Source organism: Nannobrachium achirus (assembly GCF_963921795.1).
Source record: "Nannobrachium achirus genome assembly, chromosome: 7".
NCBI lineage: Eukaryota > Metazoa > Chordata > Actinopteri > Myctophiformes > Myctophidae > Nannobrachium > Nannobrachium achirus.
The window spans coordinates 30,750,187-30,770,945 of NC_137816.1; the positions used below are offsets into that span (position 1 = coordinate 30,750,187).

General features: G+C 40.8%; 1 protein-coding gene across 1 annotated transcript; it reads left to right on the forward strand.

Moving 5' to 3' along the window:
- Nucleotides 1–1,298: 1,298 nt before the first annotated feature.
- Nucleotides 1,299–18,851, forward strand: znf280d (zinc finger protein 280D). The gene is made up of 18 exons (XM_080729792.1): nt 1,299–1,406; nt 2,404–2,576; nt 4,564–4,811; nt 6,675–6,774; nt 8,173–8,391; nt 8,504–8,581; nt 9,775–9,878; nt 10,855–11,048; nt 13,237–13,394; nt 14,330–14,430; nt 14,713–14,859; nt 15,311–15,445; nt 15,559–15,827; nt 16,296–16,433; nt 16,553–16,624; nt 16,785–16,900; nt 16,990–17,011; nt 17,740–18,851. The coding sequence occupies exons 2-18, from the start codon at nt 2,411–2,413 to the stop codon at nt 18,215–18,217; spliced, it is 2,745 nt and encodes a 914-aa protein (XP_080585918.1). The 5' UTR covers nt 1,299–1,406; nt 2,404–2,410; the 3' UTR covers nt 18,218–18,851.
- The last annotated feature ends 1,908 nt before the right edge of the window (nt 18,852–20,759 follow it).

A 20,759-nucleotide genomic window follows, 5' to 3' on the forward strand; every position in this document is an offset into this window, starting at 1 on the left:
GGCTCTCCTGCGCTGGCACATCCTGTCCATTTAGGTGCGGCTATCTAACTACTGTACATCTAATGTAAACTGTAGATGTGGGGATAACATTATAGCATTTAGGAAACTATCACCATCAGCACATTAACAGAAACTAATTAAGCGAGTGTATTTAGCTGGCACACTGAACCCCATGCTGAGTTTCACACATTCACAGCAGTGAAAATTACATTTCCATTCATCGAATGGTTCAGTTGTTGCTGATTATCTATTTTATTGGAATTACATTTTGATCCAATCATACAAGACAAGTGATAGCTGCCATCTTGAAAAATGGCGGCCATCTTGAATATTCAATGACAACTTTTCAATTATCCAAAAGACATAAAAGTAGGTCTACTATGTATGGTAAATATGTCTATAATCATTTTATATCCATTACGCGTGATTGGAAATGACACCCGGGCTCCAGGGAAACCCCGCCCACCGAAGCTTTTGATTGGCTGAAGCGGAGCTAGGGAGCGCTCAATTGTAGTCGCTTGGACAGGGCGTTTATCGTGGGCTTGCCCAGGCCTTACGGCCTGGGCATAAATATAACGATTGCATTCACCACGGCTTCGTAACTCCCTGGCCCGCTCTTCGCGGCCACTCGCGCCTGCGGCGCTCGGGGGCGAAGAGCAGGACCAAGGTCCGCTGGCCTTCGCGCCGCTTGCAGTGTCGTGGACAATCGAGCGGCTCCGTCTGGAGCCCGGGTGTCATTTCCAATCACGCATCCATTACTCATAAGAAAACGGTTGTTGCTGGTGGCCATTTTGAAAAACGGCTGCCATGAGCATCATGTTGAAAATTCATGATGCCTCCATCCATATCCAAATCTTTTAGGAATGCCTTTGCTATAACTGTACCAAATGTCATGCTTGTATCACAAACTGAACAATTCCTTTATATTTTGGAGCTAAGCTGCTGGACAAGTAGGACATGAGGAATGGGTGTAAAAACAGAACTAAAATACAAAGTGGGGGGAGCTTCAGTAGGCTTTCCACTGTACCTGTGGATAGCCTGGTTTCTATTTACTGTGCAATTCTCAGATCTGGTCTAAAGCCCGCCTACTGTATCCGGTAATTTCTACGCACACATACAATGTACTAATAGGCCGTTTCGGTATCCGCTCTCAACCGGATATGTAAACTGTAAAATGAATTGCCCATGGCATTTTCCTCACGGTGATTGGTTCCGCCGGAAAGTGTCTACTTCCTCCTCCTCCCCGCCGAATCTGGAGGTTTTTCAGGATACTTGACCAAACGCGAGAGGCTAGTCTGGTCTGGTCCAAATAAACCACAATCTTATGCGTTTGTTTTGGTGGTAAACAAACGTTGGTCGCCGCCATTCAGTCACAACTGGCACCGGGGCGCCGGGGTATGAGTAAGGTAAAATTAATGTTATGGCTTTATAAACCATTCCTTTGTCTGCAGGATGGAGACATTGGACACAGACTATTATTACCCAGCAGCCATTGCCCAATAATGATAGAGCTAGCTCAAGTTGTTGCTATTGCTAACGTTAGCCTCCTAGCCTATTCTGGTACTTGTGTGTGAAAAGTAAAAGTAGGCTGTTGTTAACATGTGGCAGAAATGATTTGTCAACCTGTAACATTGTGTACATGTGCATTAAGTTACAGAAAACCATATTATTTGAAAAGCATGGATGCTAGCTAGCTAGCCGTGGCACTGCGCTAGCTAACGTAGCCTGAATTGTACGTCTCGGCCGAAAATAGTAGATCTTCAAGCTCACAACCCATCGCGATGCAACGGGCCGTGAAACTTGTAGATCGGCTATTTTCGGCGCGCCACATGCACGCCTCAAATATGTGTAATCATTGTGCACCGCCCAATATGTTATGTAACCTTATAGGCTTTTGTATATGCATGTTATAATGCTGAACGCACGTGTACGGACAGAATTACTTACCTCAGAGTCACACAGAAAAAATATAATTGCATGTAAGGAAAACAACATGAAGGGAAATCTCATGTCAAGTTGTTTCCCTCACAACAAACAACACTGGTATGATCACCACAGTGATCCATGTGATTTGGGCAGAATCTGTTTACAAAGTAAATGAATGCACCACTTATATTTTCGTATTCTAGAAACCATACGCTGACTTCTATTACGATTACGATATTATTGCAAATTAGGCCTTTAATACGTTCATAACAAATACTATCAGGACATAGAAAATTTAGAAATGTACATTATCATTATTGTTGATTACCATTATTAATCGGCAGCTTGTGGTGCTAAAGCACTAAAAACAACACAGCTTGTATTGCATTTTATTTTTAGTCTGCAGTCAGTGTGTAGTTCTCCAAATAAAGGGTGTGAGAGACGAAATAGTAAATGTTGGCCAATTATGTCTTACAGGTTCATCATGTCTGAACTTTTTATGGAATGTGAGGAGGAGGACTTGGAGCCGTGGCAGAAATCACAAATCCCAGAAGTCAACTTGGTAGATGATAACGACGACGACATTGGTGGTGGTGGTGGTGGTGATGATGATGATGATGATGATGAGCCCATCTTCATCGGAGAACTCAGTATGTCACCGTACAGTTGTCCAATATGTTTTATTATACACAAATGCACAACTATGCAAGTTATGACATTTTGTGAATGAATGATGATGAGCCCATCTTCGTCAGAGAACTCTATTTGCCACCGTACAGTTGTCCAATATGTTTTATTATACACAAATGCACAACTACACAACTATGCAAGTTAGAATATTTTGTGAATGAATGCTTGTAATTGCCATGCAGGACCTCCACAATCCGTTAGCTGTTGTGCCCTTTTTGTATAAAAATGTGTTTGAAAATTGAAAAGAAACTATATTATGTTGAACTGGGGCTGGGCGATATGGACAACAAATATCAGGATATTACTTAAAATGTCTTTCAAAACATTTGCAAAACTATCTAAAATAGCAGATCTATAATTACAAGCTCCCCCATGTGTTGCATCATGATGGTGAGCTTGTAGGTGTGCTATTTATGAACATCTGCAAAAACAAATCATGACAATCTTTATGGGGCAAAGTGATTAAAGGAGTAGTTCACCCATCTATTGATTACTCACGTAATGGAGTTCAATGAGTTAAACAGTAATAATCAGGCATTGACACTAAGGCTTGCCCACCTGCCCCTGGCAGGTAAATAAAACTTCAGGGCAGGTAAAGTTTGCTTTCAGGTTGCCCGACCGGGCAAGTGCTCATTTGATGCAGATATCTGTCTAAAAACCTGAAAGTGGCCAGCGCGCTCTGTCCTCTGGCCTGTGGAATGTAACAAGTGTGAAACCATAGACATATTTAATCATAGCTATTTGGATTTGGAGCTATTGCGGTATGAACTTTTTTATCGCACAGACCCAGAAAGTAAAGAAATAAGTGTTACATTGAGCGGTAATTAAATCTTACCAATCATTTTATACGAACATGATCAGTGCCTCTGAGACCTTTGTGTCAACCCCTGATGATAATAATATATTTTTTTATTTGTCACTTGCCTAAGACAATAATTTGATTCCAATAAATGTACCCCCATTGATTCCGGATGGGGACCCACGGACAATGCATTTGGGTCCCCATCCGGAATCAAGGGTGGCAAATTTACTATATACTTTATTTGTCTTAGACAAATACAAAAAAATATTATTGAACTCAAGTCTCCATGGCGTGAGTAATCGATAGGAAAAAAATAAAATCATTTGGGGGTGAACTACTCCACTTTAAGTGCCGATTGATTGATTGATTGATTGATTGAATATTTTATTAGACAAAAATGGAGAACCGTACAAGTATAGTCAAAACAATAGAAATGTAGTACAGTAAAAGTACAGTTAAACACCCTGCCTAAAAGGAACATCCCAAATAAGTCCTTTTATGGTCTTTTTTACGTTGGAAGTCCTATCCCATACTTCGGGATTTCAGAACCAGGCGGTAGTGTGCCTATCCCAAACTGGTTCGGGATTTATACCCTATAACGCGTATATACATTACATATTATATACATATATATATTATAAAACATTACCGCGCCGTCCCGGAGGTCCGTTGGTGAAGGGAGGCTCGCCGATCCGTTTCCATTTGGCGTTGACGTCATCGCGCAGCGAAAATCCTCCATATACTCTGATTCATTGTGCTGCAAAAAAACAGCTTTATCTCCAAAAAACACTTGGATCGCAGAGAATCGTTTTTTTTTTCACTGCAAAATATAGTCTCGAAATGGTTGGCTCCGTTTAGCGTTAGCTTCTACAGGCTAAAACTTGACCAATATGAGGTAAACGGTAAACACCCAGGGTAAAGTAGTCACACAAAATGGACGGTGGTTTCCGGCCGGCTCTTCAAAATAAAAGCGCAAGTGAATGGAGGCGCTCTATTGCCTACAAGAAATTGTGTGAATATGTTAATTATACAACTTCAAAATCCCAGATCAGATATCATCTAGTCTCATATCATAATATCCATATAATATTGTTCTATTGCCCAGCCCTAACTGCAATATTGTTTGTGAACATTTGTGTTTTCAGCTACTAACCAAAAGAATAAGACTGCACCTGTTAAAGGAAATATGGCTGGAAGACCAGGGTTACTGTCTCTTGCTCCTCGCGCCACAAGGGGTCCAGCACAGAATGCTCCTCGCCCCACAAGGGGTCCTGCACAGAAAACGCCATCTCAAATGTATAAAGCTATGCCTGGCAAAGGGGTGAAGAGCATAACAGCTAGTGCACCAGCTATGACAACAATGACTCCACAACCTGTTATTGTTAATAACCAGGTATTGTTGGCATTTTCATTACTTCTATCTCGGATGAGCAAAATGTGTACTGTGGTCCAATTGTTGCTAGTCATGTATTGTGAGCCATCCCCATTTTTATTTAAAGTTTTTCAGTGAAGATGTTCAGAGAACTGACAGTGGATCTGTTTACATGCACACTAATATGCTGATCTTACGACCTTAATTGGTAAATGGCGCTTTTATCCAAGGCGCGTTACATAGATTGTGCATTACATTCACCGGTGGCGGAGGCAACCATGCAAGGCACCAACCTACTCACCGGGAGCAATTAGGGGTTCAGACAGAGTCTTGCTCAAGAACCCTTCGACATTAACTCAGGGGGAGCCCGGATTCGAACTGGGAACCCTTTGGAACACCTCCTGCTCTAATAAATAATAACGGTTTCTCTACCCCAATGCTATGCAGCCCCATAATGCCGACCTTAGTTATGGTACTGTTGTAAATGTTCAAATAGTCATGTGAATGCTTTTTCTCTAATTGCCAAATCAAAACCCAAACTAAGACCTGCTTGATTTCCCCCCAATCGTATAGAGCAGTGGTTCAAAATAATCATATTTGAACCTCGCAAAGCAAGGTGTTGTGAGAATGTAGATCAGCCTCTTTCTTGGGTAATATTTGGTCAATGTTGGACCATTTTTTATAGAATAGTTTGCTGATTACTTTGGACACAATTACATTTTATTACAGAGGTGTTAGAAAGGTTGTCGTAAGCTAATCGTCTCGGGAGTGGGGACCCACCAAAATAATTTTGGATTCCCCCTGGGGTCCCAACCCACAGGTTGAGAACCACTGGTATAAAAGGTTGTCGTAAGCTAATCGACTGGGGACCCCCAAAACAATTTGGGGATCCCCCTGGGGTCCCAACCCATAGGTTGAGAAACCACTGGTATAGAGCAAAATGCACTGACTTTATTTAAACTAATATGCAAAATCACTGGCATTGGAAAGAGCTGAAACAAGCCAAACAATGCTAAAAGCTTTTCTATGAATAACCAACCACTTTAGGCTACTTTACTGTAGAAATGGACCCTGGCTTTGGTCATAAACGGATGTTGTATGAAATGTAAACGCATATTGTTTGTACATAATTAGCCAGTAGCTATGCCCCTCCCAAAAAGCTGTTGTCCAATGCTAGCTTAGAATAACTTCCTGCTTGCCAAGGCACAGCCCAAGAGGGCGATAGCAAGAGGGTGCAAAAGACCTGTACTTCCCGTTTCTGTGTGACGTAGGTAGATACCTTTTTAGGAGGCGGAAGCATGTTTGGAGTCTATTCATTTACAATGGGAGAGCTAACGTGAACACAGAGCAAAATAATAGTTCAGAAGCTATAGTCACTGAACTAAATATTGGACCAGATCATCACAAGCCACATAATATTAACAAAATTGTCATACTAAAGTGGCTTTTTTCAGCGACACAACAACTGAGAAAATCAACTTTATTATTGCTCTTTAGCTGTCCCAGCAACACACTCTCGCGGGATCTATAGCACCAGTAAACAGGACGTGCGCGAGATTTGCCGTCAGAGCCGGCGCCCACTTAGGAGTCTATTTGTAGGATTTGTGTACCATGTCGCACTCTAGTGGATCCAATGAGGATGAGCTATCTTCATTAATTAAATATCTTTGGCACAGCCTTGGCAAGCTGCCAGGTGCTAAGCTAGCATTGGACAAAAGCTTTTTTGGGAGGGGCATAGCTACTGGCTAATTGAACACTGTTAATTGAGCAGGGCTGCTGTGTCTGCAAAAACAATCTGAGGGAAACGTCAGAAGAATCCTGTAACTTTGAAAATCTAACCCAGATTTCCCCCCATTCTTTTTTTTCCTCACATTTTTTTCTTAGGGCTTTATCGTGACACCTTCAGAATTGTCAACCAATAGAGAGTTGATCACTGCCCTTGGCAAACAATACCCCCCTGGGACAACATTCACAATCTTTCCAGGTAAAAAAATGCAATTGTATCCATTATAGTGAAACTGTGGTTAGGTAGAGTATATAGAACTACTCTGTAAATGTACATTATTTTCTCTATACTCTTTGTCTACTGGTTGTAGTATAGTTTTATTTTACCACTAGTTAACCACTTGAACCCTACTGTCCATATTCTGGGCATGTCATAATGGCAAACATTGGGCAAAAATAGCACATCTAGTGCACAACAACTCGTGATCTTGTAGATAGGCTATTGTTGACACCAAGATCTTTATTTTAAAGAGTGTGCCTACTAGGGGTGGCTCGGTATCAACATTTTGTTATCGCGGTTACCGTCCTCCCATTTACCGCCGGTATTGCGGTAATTACCGCACCCCCGTATCTATTAATTAAGGTTCGGCGATAAGACAAAATATTCCTATCATCTGCCCAAAATTCGTCTCTCCACGGTCCTATAAGCCCGACTGCTCGAGTTCCCCGTACAGCACAGTGGGTCTGGCTTTTGAAAGTAGCAGATCTACAAGCTCACAACGCGTCGCGTTCGCAACGCGTTCTGAGCTTGTGCCTGTTGCTAAGGTATGGCAACATGACTGGTGTCTGTCATGTTGCCATACCTTAGCTTTTTCTGAACTGACGCCACTGGTAGGCTACTGGGGCTTCACTGCACGCTGTTTGTGAACAAACCAGATGAGACGGGTATAGTGATTGTGTACGGTCTGTGATTATGCAAACTCACGTCTCAAATCGCATTGATTGAGTGGTGATATAAACATAGTAAACAGGTTTTAGTTACCAGACTTGACAGAAAAGGTTGTAGTCGAACAACGACGGGCACACGCGCTATACTGTAAAAGTACTCACTAGCGCTGGTTTCATTTTCGGTTTTAGTCCTCGCGTTGCGCTCCGCCCGTATGAATAAAAAAGAAACGGCCACGAGGTATGTATAAACATACTTGTGTGAGTTGTGTCGTGTGGATTATGGAGAAAGTTTAACGCTGCTGACCGAGGCTACTGCACTGCTCCAGTGTCTACTGTGTCTCACTCTCTGTCGGAGACTCTGACGGGCCAAGCTTCCAATTGTTCCAAACATGTGGTGCGCGGCCCAGAGCAGAGCGGCATGAAGCACATGCGGTCCTCGCTTCTCCCCCGTTTTAAAACTCGCTCGTTCTCAATAAAAATAGCCTATTTTTTGTCTTTTTTGACCGCGGTAAGGACCCTGACACCGCGGTAGGCCGCGGTATACCGCGATACGGCGGTACGGCGGTTACCGAACCCAGCCCTAGTGCCTACTGCCTATTATAGACCCCTGGGCGACTCCAGTTCAACAAGTATATGTGGTTAAATCTGGTTGTTATATACATTGTTTTCTTTGCAGTTTGTCATCTATTATTTATTTACTGTCTTTCAGCAAGCCAACCACAACTGCTGCAGCCCATGAGCCAAGCCAGTGTGTTACCTGGTGTTGTCCATAGGCCTCAGGTGCAACAAATCAACAATAACATAGTGACCTTGTCCAACGTCCAGGGCCCTGCCGTATATTCCTCATCTCAACTGCCCAAACCCAATCAACACATGATACCGTCTGTACAGAGCTTTTCTGCACCCATTAAAACCCTCAACAAAATTGGTATGGCTTTGCTTGATAAGATTTGTTGAGTGATTAATTACATTGTATGCTAATCAGCTAGCAAACTGCTCAAAATGTAAACATGGATTTTGTTTTGTTTTTGTATTCACAGATCAAACCGCAGTCAAACGAAGATTCACAGTATCACAGCAACTTGAAAGCCTTGAAAAAAGGACAAAAGTGGATTTGGGTATGTTACATTTAACATAAATTCCTCTGATTATTGTTTCACAATGAACCAACCAGCCGTATAATCAAAGATTTTAAGCACATTCAATTAGCTTATTTCTTGCATCATTTCAATTAGCGATGGATGAGGGAACAGATCTATAAGGTTACATTGCTTTGCATCACAACACTTTAGTTTGTAGATTATCTTTTTTTTTCATTTAGGCATCAGCTCAAGTCTGGTTGCACATCACATCGATGGGTACCAACATGAGCAAAACCAGTCAGTAGTTCCTTAACTTAACTAAAAAGACTGGTCCCCTACTTGATTCTGATTGGCTGGTTTCCGTTAAATGACACTATAATCTACACGTTAGATCAGTTAATATCAATCCCAGATGTGGTATATCTTTCCACACCGATTCAGCGTATCTGTAGCTGAACTAGCTTAGGGGAGCGCTTGTTCATTACAAACCCTGGCCATGCGTGGCTTCTAAGCACTGCCCGTGCACGTAGGACGATAATTGAGTGGCTCAGGGCGGGGCTTGTAAAGACGTCAAGCGCCCCCTAGCAGCACTCGCCCTTGCAATGTCTCGGTCGATATATACTGTATGCTAAGTAGCTATGATAGTTGTTTACATGTGAAGTTCACAGACATGGCAGCTAAATCTGGCTTTAAAAAATATATGAATTTCTATTGAATATCTTAGTTACCATGAAATTTACCTAACAGTTACGTTTTGTTTCTAACACACAGCCTGGCTGGACTGATTGAGTAAATAAGTCTGTGTCAGGAGGAAGTGGCTCTTCCTTGTTGCCGGGAGCTACTTTCTTGTAGAAGTTGTTCTTGTATTGAATTATTAATAACCGTTTTAATTGGGACACATCCCGTGTTAGAAAAGCAATAAGCCACACGAGGTCTCACTTTACCTCTTATTTTATAATGGCTGAAAGGGTCTGTGACAGTCGGCTAGCGCCTTGTCTACCTACGCCTCTCAGTCAATATAAAATACAAGGTAAACTGCAACCTCTAGTGGCATATTGCTTCAGTAACGCAGTGTAGTGTACAAAAGGAACCAAATGGACCTGTAGTGTCATTTGTACATTCTGGCCTAATAAGAAAACTAGTGGTCCTTAAAATGTAAAAGTTTGAGAACCACTAACGTAGGTAAACCCCATTGTAATTTGTGCTGTGTTGTGGTTGCATGTCGATAGTGACACGCCCAACGCCGCCTGTGGTCAACCTAGTGGAGAGTGGAAACTGCCCAAGATGCAATATGGAGTTCCAAACACAGGACGCATTGAAATATCATCTGAAGGTGAGTGACCGCTTCGCCTTTTAGAACTCTGCTCTTATTTTCCTACTAGAGGGTTTGAAGTATGGTATATGAATTTTACAGCATGGCTTCTACAAGGATCGAGTTGCAAAAAAGAACAGACAACATTTGGCAACATTTTTCCTATAAAATATTGATAAATGATAAACATGTTAATGAAACTGGTTGCTTAGCCATAAATGTGCAATCCTGCACTTAAAAGTCAATATCGGCTTTCTATGATACCATTAATGATATAAATTGTGGACGATTATCGGACTGTCCCCTAGTGTTAAGTATTGGCAGAAATGCTAGCTAGCTGCAGTGTTTTCAAGTGTACAGTACTGTATTCCCAGAATTAAAATGAATGTTACATGTAATCCTGTTAGTGGTGGCCTACTATTATTATGGTGCTGATAACCTCAGATTCCCTCACTAGCTGAGTGTGAAAATGAACCATACTGTACAAATAAATCAGCACGGAAAGTGAAATATATAGTTTCCTGTTTCAATCTTAACCTTTATTCCACATTGTTTTACGGATTAATATACAGTATATGTGGCTTTGTACCCATTTAGGCCTAAGTCCGATAAAAAAAAAAAAAAACATAAAGACCCAAGTCCGATTTGAAAATTACCAACTGTTTTACTAGAAAATATTTTACTCAGCCTCTGTAGCAGCTAGAAACAAAATTCAAAAACTATTTGATAGCTTACGCCTTACAGCCTTACACCTTTGGCTTTTCATAAGAAAGAATTCAGAAAAAAATATATATTTAAAAAAAATTAATTACTGTATTACATACTGTACATGTACTGTAATACACTAAAAAAAGTGTTCCCGGCCTGAGGGGGTAATACACTTTAATGTGTACCCGTCCATAATGGGTCAAGTCAATGTAAGATTTTAACTTGGGTAGTCATTTCTCTCTATGATGTTAATCAGCAGGATTATGTGAAATGTGTTGTGTGTCTTTAGATTTGCACTGCTACCTCCCCGGATCTTGCTGCCTCGTCCTGGCCGACAACAAGCGACAACAAGCGTATCATGTTGGTGTCAGACTTCTACTATGGCCAATATGACGGAGATCCCCAAAAGCAGGCTTTCGGACAGAAAACCAATACGACGTTCAAGTGCCAGAGCTGTTTGAAAATTCTCAAGAATAATATCAGGTATGTAAGTCTGGTACACATGACTATTATTCTGTAATTGACTTGTTATTGAACTGAATCTAGTAGAACATAGTGCGCATCTTTGGGTTGCGGACCAATTTTCATGGGTTGACTCAGTTTCCTATATAATACTTAACTGTATTGCCCCAGAAATTAACGGATTATAATGTCCAGAGTGCCTCTCACTGGCTCCATTAACGGCCAGTATCTTATTTTGAAGGCCAGAGGTCCATAGCGTTAACACTTCCGGTCTGACGTCATCGCGTCCTTCACCGGAATCGATCATTGTTTACGTGGTGTCATGGCGGATCGGATCGATGCTTTTCAACGTGTTTTATAAGCGAGCATCTATTGCCATCTCTAGAACTTGAGATGGGCATGATGGTCTTGTAGAACTTGAGACGGGCTGTATGTTTGCATGTATATTTAGCAGTTTAATTTACGATGCACATGTGTATTAGTCTGTAATTAAACTGTTTGTGATATTCGGACACCACAAATGAACACATTTGGCAAAATGTTTGCAGATGAACTGGAAAAACTAAATAAAATGCATGAGGAGAAAAATGTTAAAAGATAAGACAAAAGATTAGATTAAATGCAAATTGAAATCATGGATTTTAAGAGGGTAATTTTTAATAATATGTACTTGCACAATGATTAAAAACGGTACATCTGAGTACATTGGTACTGTTTATAATTCACTGAAGCAGAATAGACATTAAAGGAGAATTCCGGTCTAAATGGCTTTTTTTACTGTATTTTGTAGTTAGTTTGTCTCCAAAAAACAAGTTGAGGTGTTTATTATTTCTTAAACGCAATATTGTCCATTTTGGCTCCCAATTCCACAAATGGCATGTATTATCCCACCCTGAGAGAGGAGCTACATTTATGTTTCTTTAGTAAGAAATGCCCACTAAGAAAACATGGAGAACTGCCTCCACTCTCTCTCATCACAGTTTTCCACTTAGATGGATGACAATATCGGTCCATTTTCCCTCGTGGGCCTAAAGATGAAAAATGACTAGGTTTAGGTGGCACAAGAACAGCTCCTTTTGATTAAATAACTTTGCTTCAGAACATTGCCAAAAAAAAAGAAAAAAAGCCCTGTAAGCTGCTTTTAATGGGGAAACACATTTGTACTGCAACCACACTCTTGCAGCAGAGGTCATAGTTCACCCGCATAAAAACGTCTGTTCGGGGAGCTGAGGTAGCACAATGTACAGGCTGAAAAATGGGCCGTGCCTTGTCAGGGCAGCAGTGGCAGCTAGAGGTGAAGGCGCTCGTATAGAGGAGTATACATCATTAAGCAAAACAAAAAGCTTTGTTTAATTGCTGGTATTATAACAGCCATTATACATGCTTAGAGAGCGGGGAGCAAGGAGAATGGTTAATTTGTCTTGTTCTTTTAAACCTTTGGGACCTGAAACATGTTACATGGCATGCCATGCGTTGTTCATTTTTTATGTTGCTTGTCTATAAATACATTTATTGGTATGCATGTGGAATATGGTCACATGGTGGAAATTGGATTATCTCATATTCTATAATTTACTTTTGTGATTACCTTAATGGAGAAATGTATATATCTTTTTCATTAAATCAACAAATCGACACCAAAAATGTGAATAGACTTTTTTATAATGGTCCACTCTAAATCATAAGTTTGATTAACCACTTAGACCTATTTTCAATTGCCAGAATAGCCGATCTATATGCTCATATTGTGAGCTTGTAGATCTGCTATTTTCTGTTTGTTTTTTTTAATCGATGATTACATTATTTGTTTTACTATTGATTGATTGATTAACTGTTGCACCCCTAGTTAAAATTCTCCCCAATTCAGTCAAGTCGTAGGTGTGATGGAAAGCAAAAGTGCAGACATTTTTGGACAGTCAAGGTGTTCATATTAATAGAATATTAACGATCTAGATATGTTTAAATGAGATTTGAAAATGTGAATTGTTGTTCTTGATCTGATAAAAGATGGCGAACAGCGCCTTCATCTGGTGAGTGATTTACCAAATGCTCTGAAACCCCCAGCCCCTACTCAAAAAATTAAATAATAATAATAATCACACAAGATTATTTGCTACAGGGACTTGCTGGCTTGAGATCGTGTGTGTGTGTGTGTGTGTGTGTGTGTCTCTCTAAGAGTTAAATGACCTTTGTTCTGTGGCGTTTGCAGATTCATGAACCACATGAAGCACCACCTGGAGCTGGAAAAGCAAAACAGCGAAAGCTACGAAAGCCACACGACGTGCCAGCACTGCTACCGACAGTACTCCACACCCTTCCAGCTGCAGTGCCACATCGAGAGCGCCCACACAGCCTTCGAATCTTCAAGTAAAAACACAATGGTCTTCAACCAGGGGTCTTTAATCTGGGGACAGAGTTACTGCACTGGGGGCCGCAATTTTAATATCTATACTATAATTTTGCGAATGTCTGTCTGAGTGAGTGAGTGAGTGTCTGTCTGTCTGAAACAGTGTTTCTCCTCAGTGGCTGGAGCAATTGATCTGAAATCGCATCACCATAAGCATATGAACACACCTGACATAACTGTGAAGCCCGTTTGTCACTTTCACAAATCGTATGCTGTATATTAGCATTTTTATGGTGTATCTACTATTTATTCTGCATCTAGCATGAGGCGCATCTATTCTGCATCTAGCTTGAGGCAAAATGTTTAACCAGCTCTGTGTGTGTGTGTGTGTGTGTGTGTGTGTGTGTGTGTGTGTGTGTGTGTGTGTGTGTGTGTGTGTGTGTGTGTGTGTGTGTGTGTGTGTGTGTGTGTGTGTGTGTGTGTGTGTGTGTGTGTGTGTGTGTGTGTGGGCAGGCAGGCAGGCAGGCAGGCAGGCGGGCGGGTGTGTGTGCAGGCGGGTGGGCGGGCGGGCGGGCTGGGGGGGGGGGGGGGGAACAGTATCTCTAGCCATTAAACGAAACGGGTTTCTTACATTGATGCTCCTACATCATGCAAGCACCAGTTAAAGTTACTTTCCATCCCTCATATACTGTGTGCACAGTGCACATCCCATAACCCACACACTGCACATCATTTTGGAGCTCATATCTTTGAACGGGTAAGGGCTAGTATATATTAACCACTTGAACCTAGCTAGCATCCCTATTCTGAAGGGAACGTTGGCCAAAAATAGCGGATCTGTAGATTGGCTATTTTTGGTGAAGAGGTTTGGTGTAGCAGGAAAAAAGTGCAGACAAAGTACATTTCAATTTCCGAAAATAAACATTAACACAAATCTTTCTCTTGTTTTCCCCAGCAAACTGCAAGATATGCGAACTGGCATTTGAGTCGGAGCAAGTGCTTTTGGAACACATGAAAGACACCCACAAGCCGGGGGAAATGCCCTACGGTTGCATGGTATGGGGCAAATAAAACTGATTCTTATATGGTTTGTGTTTTGTGGTGCATTTTGGATGTGGTGTTGTGTGTGTGTGTGTGTGTGTGTGTGTGTGTGTGTGTGTGTGTGTGTGTGTGTGTGTGTGTGTGTGTGTGTGTGTGTGTGTGTGTGTGTGTGTGTGTGTGTGTGTGTGTGTGTGTGTGTGTGTGTGTGTGTGTGTGTGTGTGTGTGTGTGTGTGTGTGTGTGTCCATAAATATGTGTTTAACTTTAACTTAACACTTTGTTTTACTTGGCCTCACAGGTGTGCAATTTTAGGTCCTCTTTCTTCTCTGAAGTGGAGAACCATTTCCGAACAGCACATGAAAACACAAAGGATCTGCTCTGTCCCTTCTGCCTTAAAGTTCATCGAAGTACTCATACTTATATGCAACACTTCATGAAACATCAGGTAAGTTGCTGAGATTCGTCATTTTTGTGTGCCTTTATTATAAAATAATTGGGGTTCTGACTGACCCAGAACGTTGCTATGAAAGGAGATCCTACAAAGGCTCTGGCACCTCTCTAAACTAGTGAATGGTATAATTGGAAGAGTAGTTCCCTATTATCTGCAATGCTAAGGTGGGATTGATTTGGTTGCCTGCTGAACACCTTACTGTAATAAATAAAAGGCTGACAGTAATGCCTGCTTCTCTTCACCTGCCCTAAAGGAGCAATACATATGGTAGAGGGGAACCAAATGAAATGAATCACTATTCTATAAATAGCCCTAGAAAAGGAAAGAAAAAAATATTTTTAATACCAGTATTATATTTTCAGGTTAACCAATATGAAACACTAATTGTATTCCTCAGTGATGCCAATTATTGGTTAACAGTTTTACATTTGTTACCATTTTTCAGAGAAAGGGAATCCATCGATGTGGAAAATGTAGGCTGAATTTTCTCACCTACAAGGAGAAAGTAGACCACAAGACTCATTTCCACAAGACTTTCAGAAAGCCCAAAGCTCTGGAGGGCCTCCCTGCTGGAACAAAGGTCCAACACTATGAATGATCATTTATCAAAACATGCATCTTTTTATTCAGTTATTATAATTATTCAGTAAGAGATTCAATTAAATTGAATTGGCTTTTCTTTCCCCTCTCTAGGTGACAATACGTGCCTCCTATGGCGTGATGGTAGGGAATGTAGGGAATGCAGGGAATGCCGGGAAAGTGTCCGGACCCAGTACTCCTGATCTTTATATCAGCCAAGAAACAAAGGTTTCAAAACAGCCTGTCAAATTTCAGAGCATCACACCCCCCAAGCCTGCATCTAAAGTGGCCGTCTTGGCCACAATGGTGGAAAAAATGAAGTCCAAGACCACTGAGACCAAGAAGCGTAAAGCAAAGACCAACCTTGTACTGAAGACTCTCAGGTTGGTGTCAAGTACACTTAATCACCCTGGCCTATATGCTTAGTTGGTGTTGTCCGTGAATGGAAATCCTTTAACACAACTCTACAAAATGTCTTCTAAATCCTAACAGTTTTCTGAAAAACGTAGTTTCTACGCGAGGAGCCCCAAAATTATATGTATTTGGTTGCAGACCCAGAATTTGTTCCAGGGAGCTCCAAAAGCAAAGATTTGAGTTAAAAATGTTTGCTTTAAATGTTACTTTCAAAGAGTCAAATTTTCATTTTTTTTCAAAAATGGCTATCTCTCTATGAGCTTGGATATGTATCTTCTATTTTTTTAATGGCAACCAATGTGCTATACATAGCTAAAATATAAAATGACACCAATGCTTTCCTGGTTTTAATGGGTTAAAGAAATGTTTGTTATACTATTGTTTTGAGGTGTTGGTTCCACGTTTTCCATTCACTCTGTATTTCCTTCCCTCTTCAGAGTCAAGGGCAATTACACATGCATTGAGTGCCATGCACCGATCAACGACTTCTTTACTCATTATCCAGTGATGGTGAATTGTGGTGCATGCAAATATCGGACAAGTTGTAAAGAGTCCTTTGCAAATCATATGATAAGGTAATTATTAAACATGACCTCATTTGAATTACTAGCCCTATTTCACAGTCATGGACTCACTCAAGCTTCCCTTGTGTTCATTTTCCAAGTGTTTGAACTGTTTTCCCCCCCTATGTTAGATTTCATAGTTCCGTCACCAAAAAAGACAGAAAATGGAAAACGGATCGCCGGAAATCTAGAACTACGTTCAAGTAAGTGAAGCCATCAAATCTTCGTGGGATTCGTGAGCAGATTTACATTAAATATTGACTGCATCCAACAACATAACCTATATGTACATCATGTAGTATATTGCACCATATCTGTTTGGAATTCAACAGGAATTAAAATTATGCTTTTGCTCTTTTGCAGAGCAACCCTGGCCTGTCTTGACTGTGATTTTATGACGAGTGTAAACAATGGTGATGCAATGACTAAACATGTAATTGAAAGACCTGGTCACGTATGCAGAGTACTTGAGGAGAAAGGTATTACAATTTTTGTTGAACAACAATAAGCATGTTATGTCTTTATGTGGAGTTCTTTTAAAATCTTTTCTTTTTTTGTAATCCTGCAGATGTCAAAGGTGAAGCTATAAGGTGAGAATTATGACTCCCAGTCATCTATGAGATGTTCTGGAGAATGTATTATCAAAAGGTTGTTGAATTTGGACGATCTCTTTCAAATCATATCGTCAAAACGTATCTCAGATTCTCAGAAGAAGTGTTAAATGTCAGCTGAATGGACAAAATGGACATAGAATATCCAATCCCTCAACAAGTTACTGAAAATGCAACCACCCACACTTTGTGAGTTTTTAAGTTGTAAAACAGGCCTTTGAGAATGTCATGCTGTCTCTTATATTTGTTTCATGGATGTGATGTATATTTTCAGAGGTTAGTAATCCTTGCCGAGCCATGTGGCCTATAGGTATGGGCAGAGGAAGCTTTCTCCTGTTTCTGTAGCATGAGGCGGATTGATGTACAGGTACACCCCCTGGACATGACTCTAATTATGTCACAGAGACTTGCCCCCCAATCCAATCCTTGATGATGAGTGCCAAGCAGGGAGGCATATGGTCCCATTTTTATAGTCTTTGGTATGACTCGGCCAGGGAATTGAACCCCGACACTCTTTACTGCCATTTCTCAGGGGTTACTGCCTTTTTAAAATGAGTTGCATGCCGTTCTGCACACCAAAAATATCCCATCTACAGGCTCAAAATACGTTGTGCTGTTATGAGCTTCTATATCTTGTAGAATAATTGAGCTTGTAGAAAAGAAATCTACTCTGAAAAGGCTATACATTTCCTTTCATCCACATCCAGGCCTGTCATGTTAATGGAGCCAACAGAGGTCTTGTTCATGGTGTCATCTGCGCCTGCCGCAGGACCAACGGTGATGGACACGGCACCAGTTAAAAGTGTTGAAGCTGATGGTGGTCATGCATATGAGACCACCACTGTTGGGGAAACCGATGAAGCATTAAAGCAAAGCTCCTCAGTTGCTGATCAGCACAGTGACCCAGTGGAACCGATCCTCGTGGAGGATGATGCTGAAGAACAACAGAAGCCGTCAGAGCTGTTTTGTTCGTCGTCGTCCTTGGATGGTGCGTTGAGTGTGGATCCTTCTGAACAGTCTCTGGGTAACTCGCTGGACCCAGATGTGGGAGAGAAGGTCACCTCTCCCCTGGAACCCCCCATGTCATTGCCTGTGCTGGAGTCCCTGTCCAATCACATTGTTGTACTTGACGATCCGGTACATGACAGTGACACTCCTCATGTCGAACCAGAAACCATTGAATAGAGATATAAGTCGTTCGTTAGCTATGTCTTTTTTTAAATTGTTTTACCTTGAAATACTGTCCGTTGCTACCAGATATCCTAGATATTTGTCATTCTTTCTTTTAGAAGGGATGTTTTTGGCTAGCCACTTTCAGCAGCCAGTCGACCTAATACCACACTTGTTAACTAAATATTGTCGAGCTTAAATATGTGAAACGTGTTTTGACATAATGAATAAAAAATACATTACCCAGAATCAACTTCCTTCAGCTACAGATTGTGTTTAATATAATTCATACAGACATAAGTAAAAACTGCCCTATCTTTGCATCCTAGGCCACTGTAACTTTTTAGGAAGGAGAGGATGTCCGCACTCTGGTTGGTCGCTCCCAGAGGTAAATTCTTTATTTAGATTAAAAGCATGACAACGTTTTGACCCCCTTCGGGGTCTTCATCAGGTCTGAGTGAGTGACTCACTAAGACCAACCAGTTTGCGGACATCCTCTCCTTCCTATGTACGTATTTTTGTCCAGCACCCGGTACTACTTTGTTTGGGATGTGCGTGCCTCTCTTTGAACTCACTGTAACTTTTTAACCACTGTTTTTAAGGCGAGGTCGAGATGTAGTCAAATCAGTTGTTTGTCCCAGAAAAGGAATGCTAGGATTCATGTGGTTAATCAGAAGATGTTTACTCTCATTCAAATTTCCAATACATTTTGCTCTACAATTTTAAATTTAAAGTTGTATTTTTTTATTGTATATTTTGTTTTAGTTTTAGTTGTAGTTTTCTTTCTTTTTTCTTTTTTTTAAGCTTTTGTTGTCCTAAGTTGGTAAGTCCCAAGTTTATATTTTTTTAATCAAACTTATCATCTTTTGAAAATAAATACGACATAATATTGGAGTAATTTCTTTGTTTTAGGCAGTTAGTTGGGTCATTGAGTTGAGTACTGTAGATGGACTGACTGCAGCTTGCAATTATACATCTTAAAATGTATTATTCACCATTTCCTGAAGTTCGGTTTGTGACCACCAGGTGGAGATTTAATACTAGTGGAATAATGCATGTAGTGAAGTAACATCGAATGGTTCAAAACAAATAAAAATGTGTACGTTTCTAATACCTCCCTTGGTTATCTGAAAGACCTTTATCCTGATGAAAACACCATAAAGATTAAATATAGGAGCTCAGGGAGAAGCAGAATAGACTAGAGGAGAAAAGGGGGGTAAAGCTCAGATCGTCATGGGTTTTAGGCATAGGTGGACATACAGTATTTGGTGAATTCTTAATTAATGCTCAGCAGCAACTGATTAGGTAAACCAATAATCCCAGCCCAGAGCTTGCTTAATAAATATTAATAGCACCAAGGTTGTGAAAACAACATGGTGTGAGTAATCACATCCATTATAAAAAAGCAATTCAGGAAGGTTGCTCTGCTTAGTTTGGGCCTATTTATTAATAAGCTGTACTACTACTTACCCCACTGTGAATTGTGAAATCATGGGGTTGGCACATCAGAACTCAAGTTTGGCACCTTTCTTAGGAGTTTCCACATTGTAATTATTTTCTGTTCTATGATACAATCCATCTGTTTTATTCACTCTGATATATTCCTTTATCATACTTATATTTTCACTCTAATGTCAATTGCATTTCAATATGCAATAAAGTCTTGATTTATTGATTATAACCGTAGGATTGCATAGATTACATCATTACAGTTAAGACTGGGATCAAATTCTCGGTTTATGATCCGGTCGGGAGCGGAAATAACTTTTGTAGTTTTTAACTTCATTTTGTAGTCATCAGAAGACCACTAACCGGAACCAGCGGTGCCGTACACCTCCAAAATGATTAAAATTCGTTTAAATTCGTATAATTGTTTAGTTTCTTTTTGTAATCGTTTGGTATGTCCATCTTTTATTCTAACTCGTAGCGCGACTGGCGAGAATAAATTAATTGATTTGCATTATGTGGGGAATAAAAACAATGCGACGCCAACCGGAACTAACCACCAAAACCACCGTTTTTCCCATAGGTTTTTCCTCCTTTTTTCTAAATCTTTTTTCAAAATACTTGTCTTTCTTCCGCAGTGGAAAGTCTGGCAATCCGAATCCTTTCCACTTTTTGGGGAACGAGGACCGAGGTTAGGTGAGGCGAGGTTAACGTTACAGTACTTTACCAGCTGGTAGGAACGTGCACGTAGGAACACATGTATCCCATCGAACTGCCTCCAGGGAACACCAGTGTACGGCGGTTGATTTGATTCCGTTAGCATAGCATTGTTATTGTTTGGGTGAAGTTAGTTCGGTTGTTTTGTTACCCTGAGGTTGGTGTGTTGTGTTGACTTGACTTAATGAACAAAACCGCCTGCATGCTGCTGGTGTTGTTGGCTTCTTGGCAGCAGCGGAGGACAGTTGGGAATTCAGTCGTAAATGTCCTTTAAATGTCTTAATGCCCGTCAGACGGGCTCTGGTGGAGTGTGTGGTGTTGTCCGTTCAGGAGGGCTGTGTGTTTTATCCCTGCTGCAAAGACTGCTTCTCCAGGATAGACGTGCGACACGACA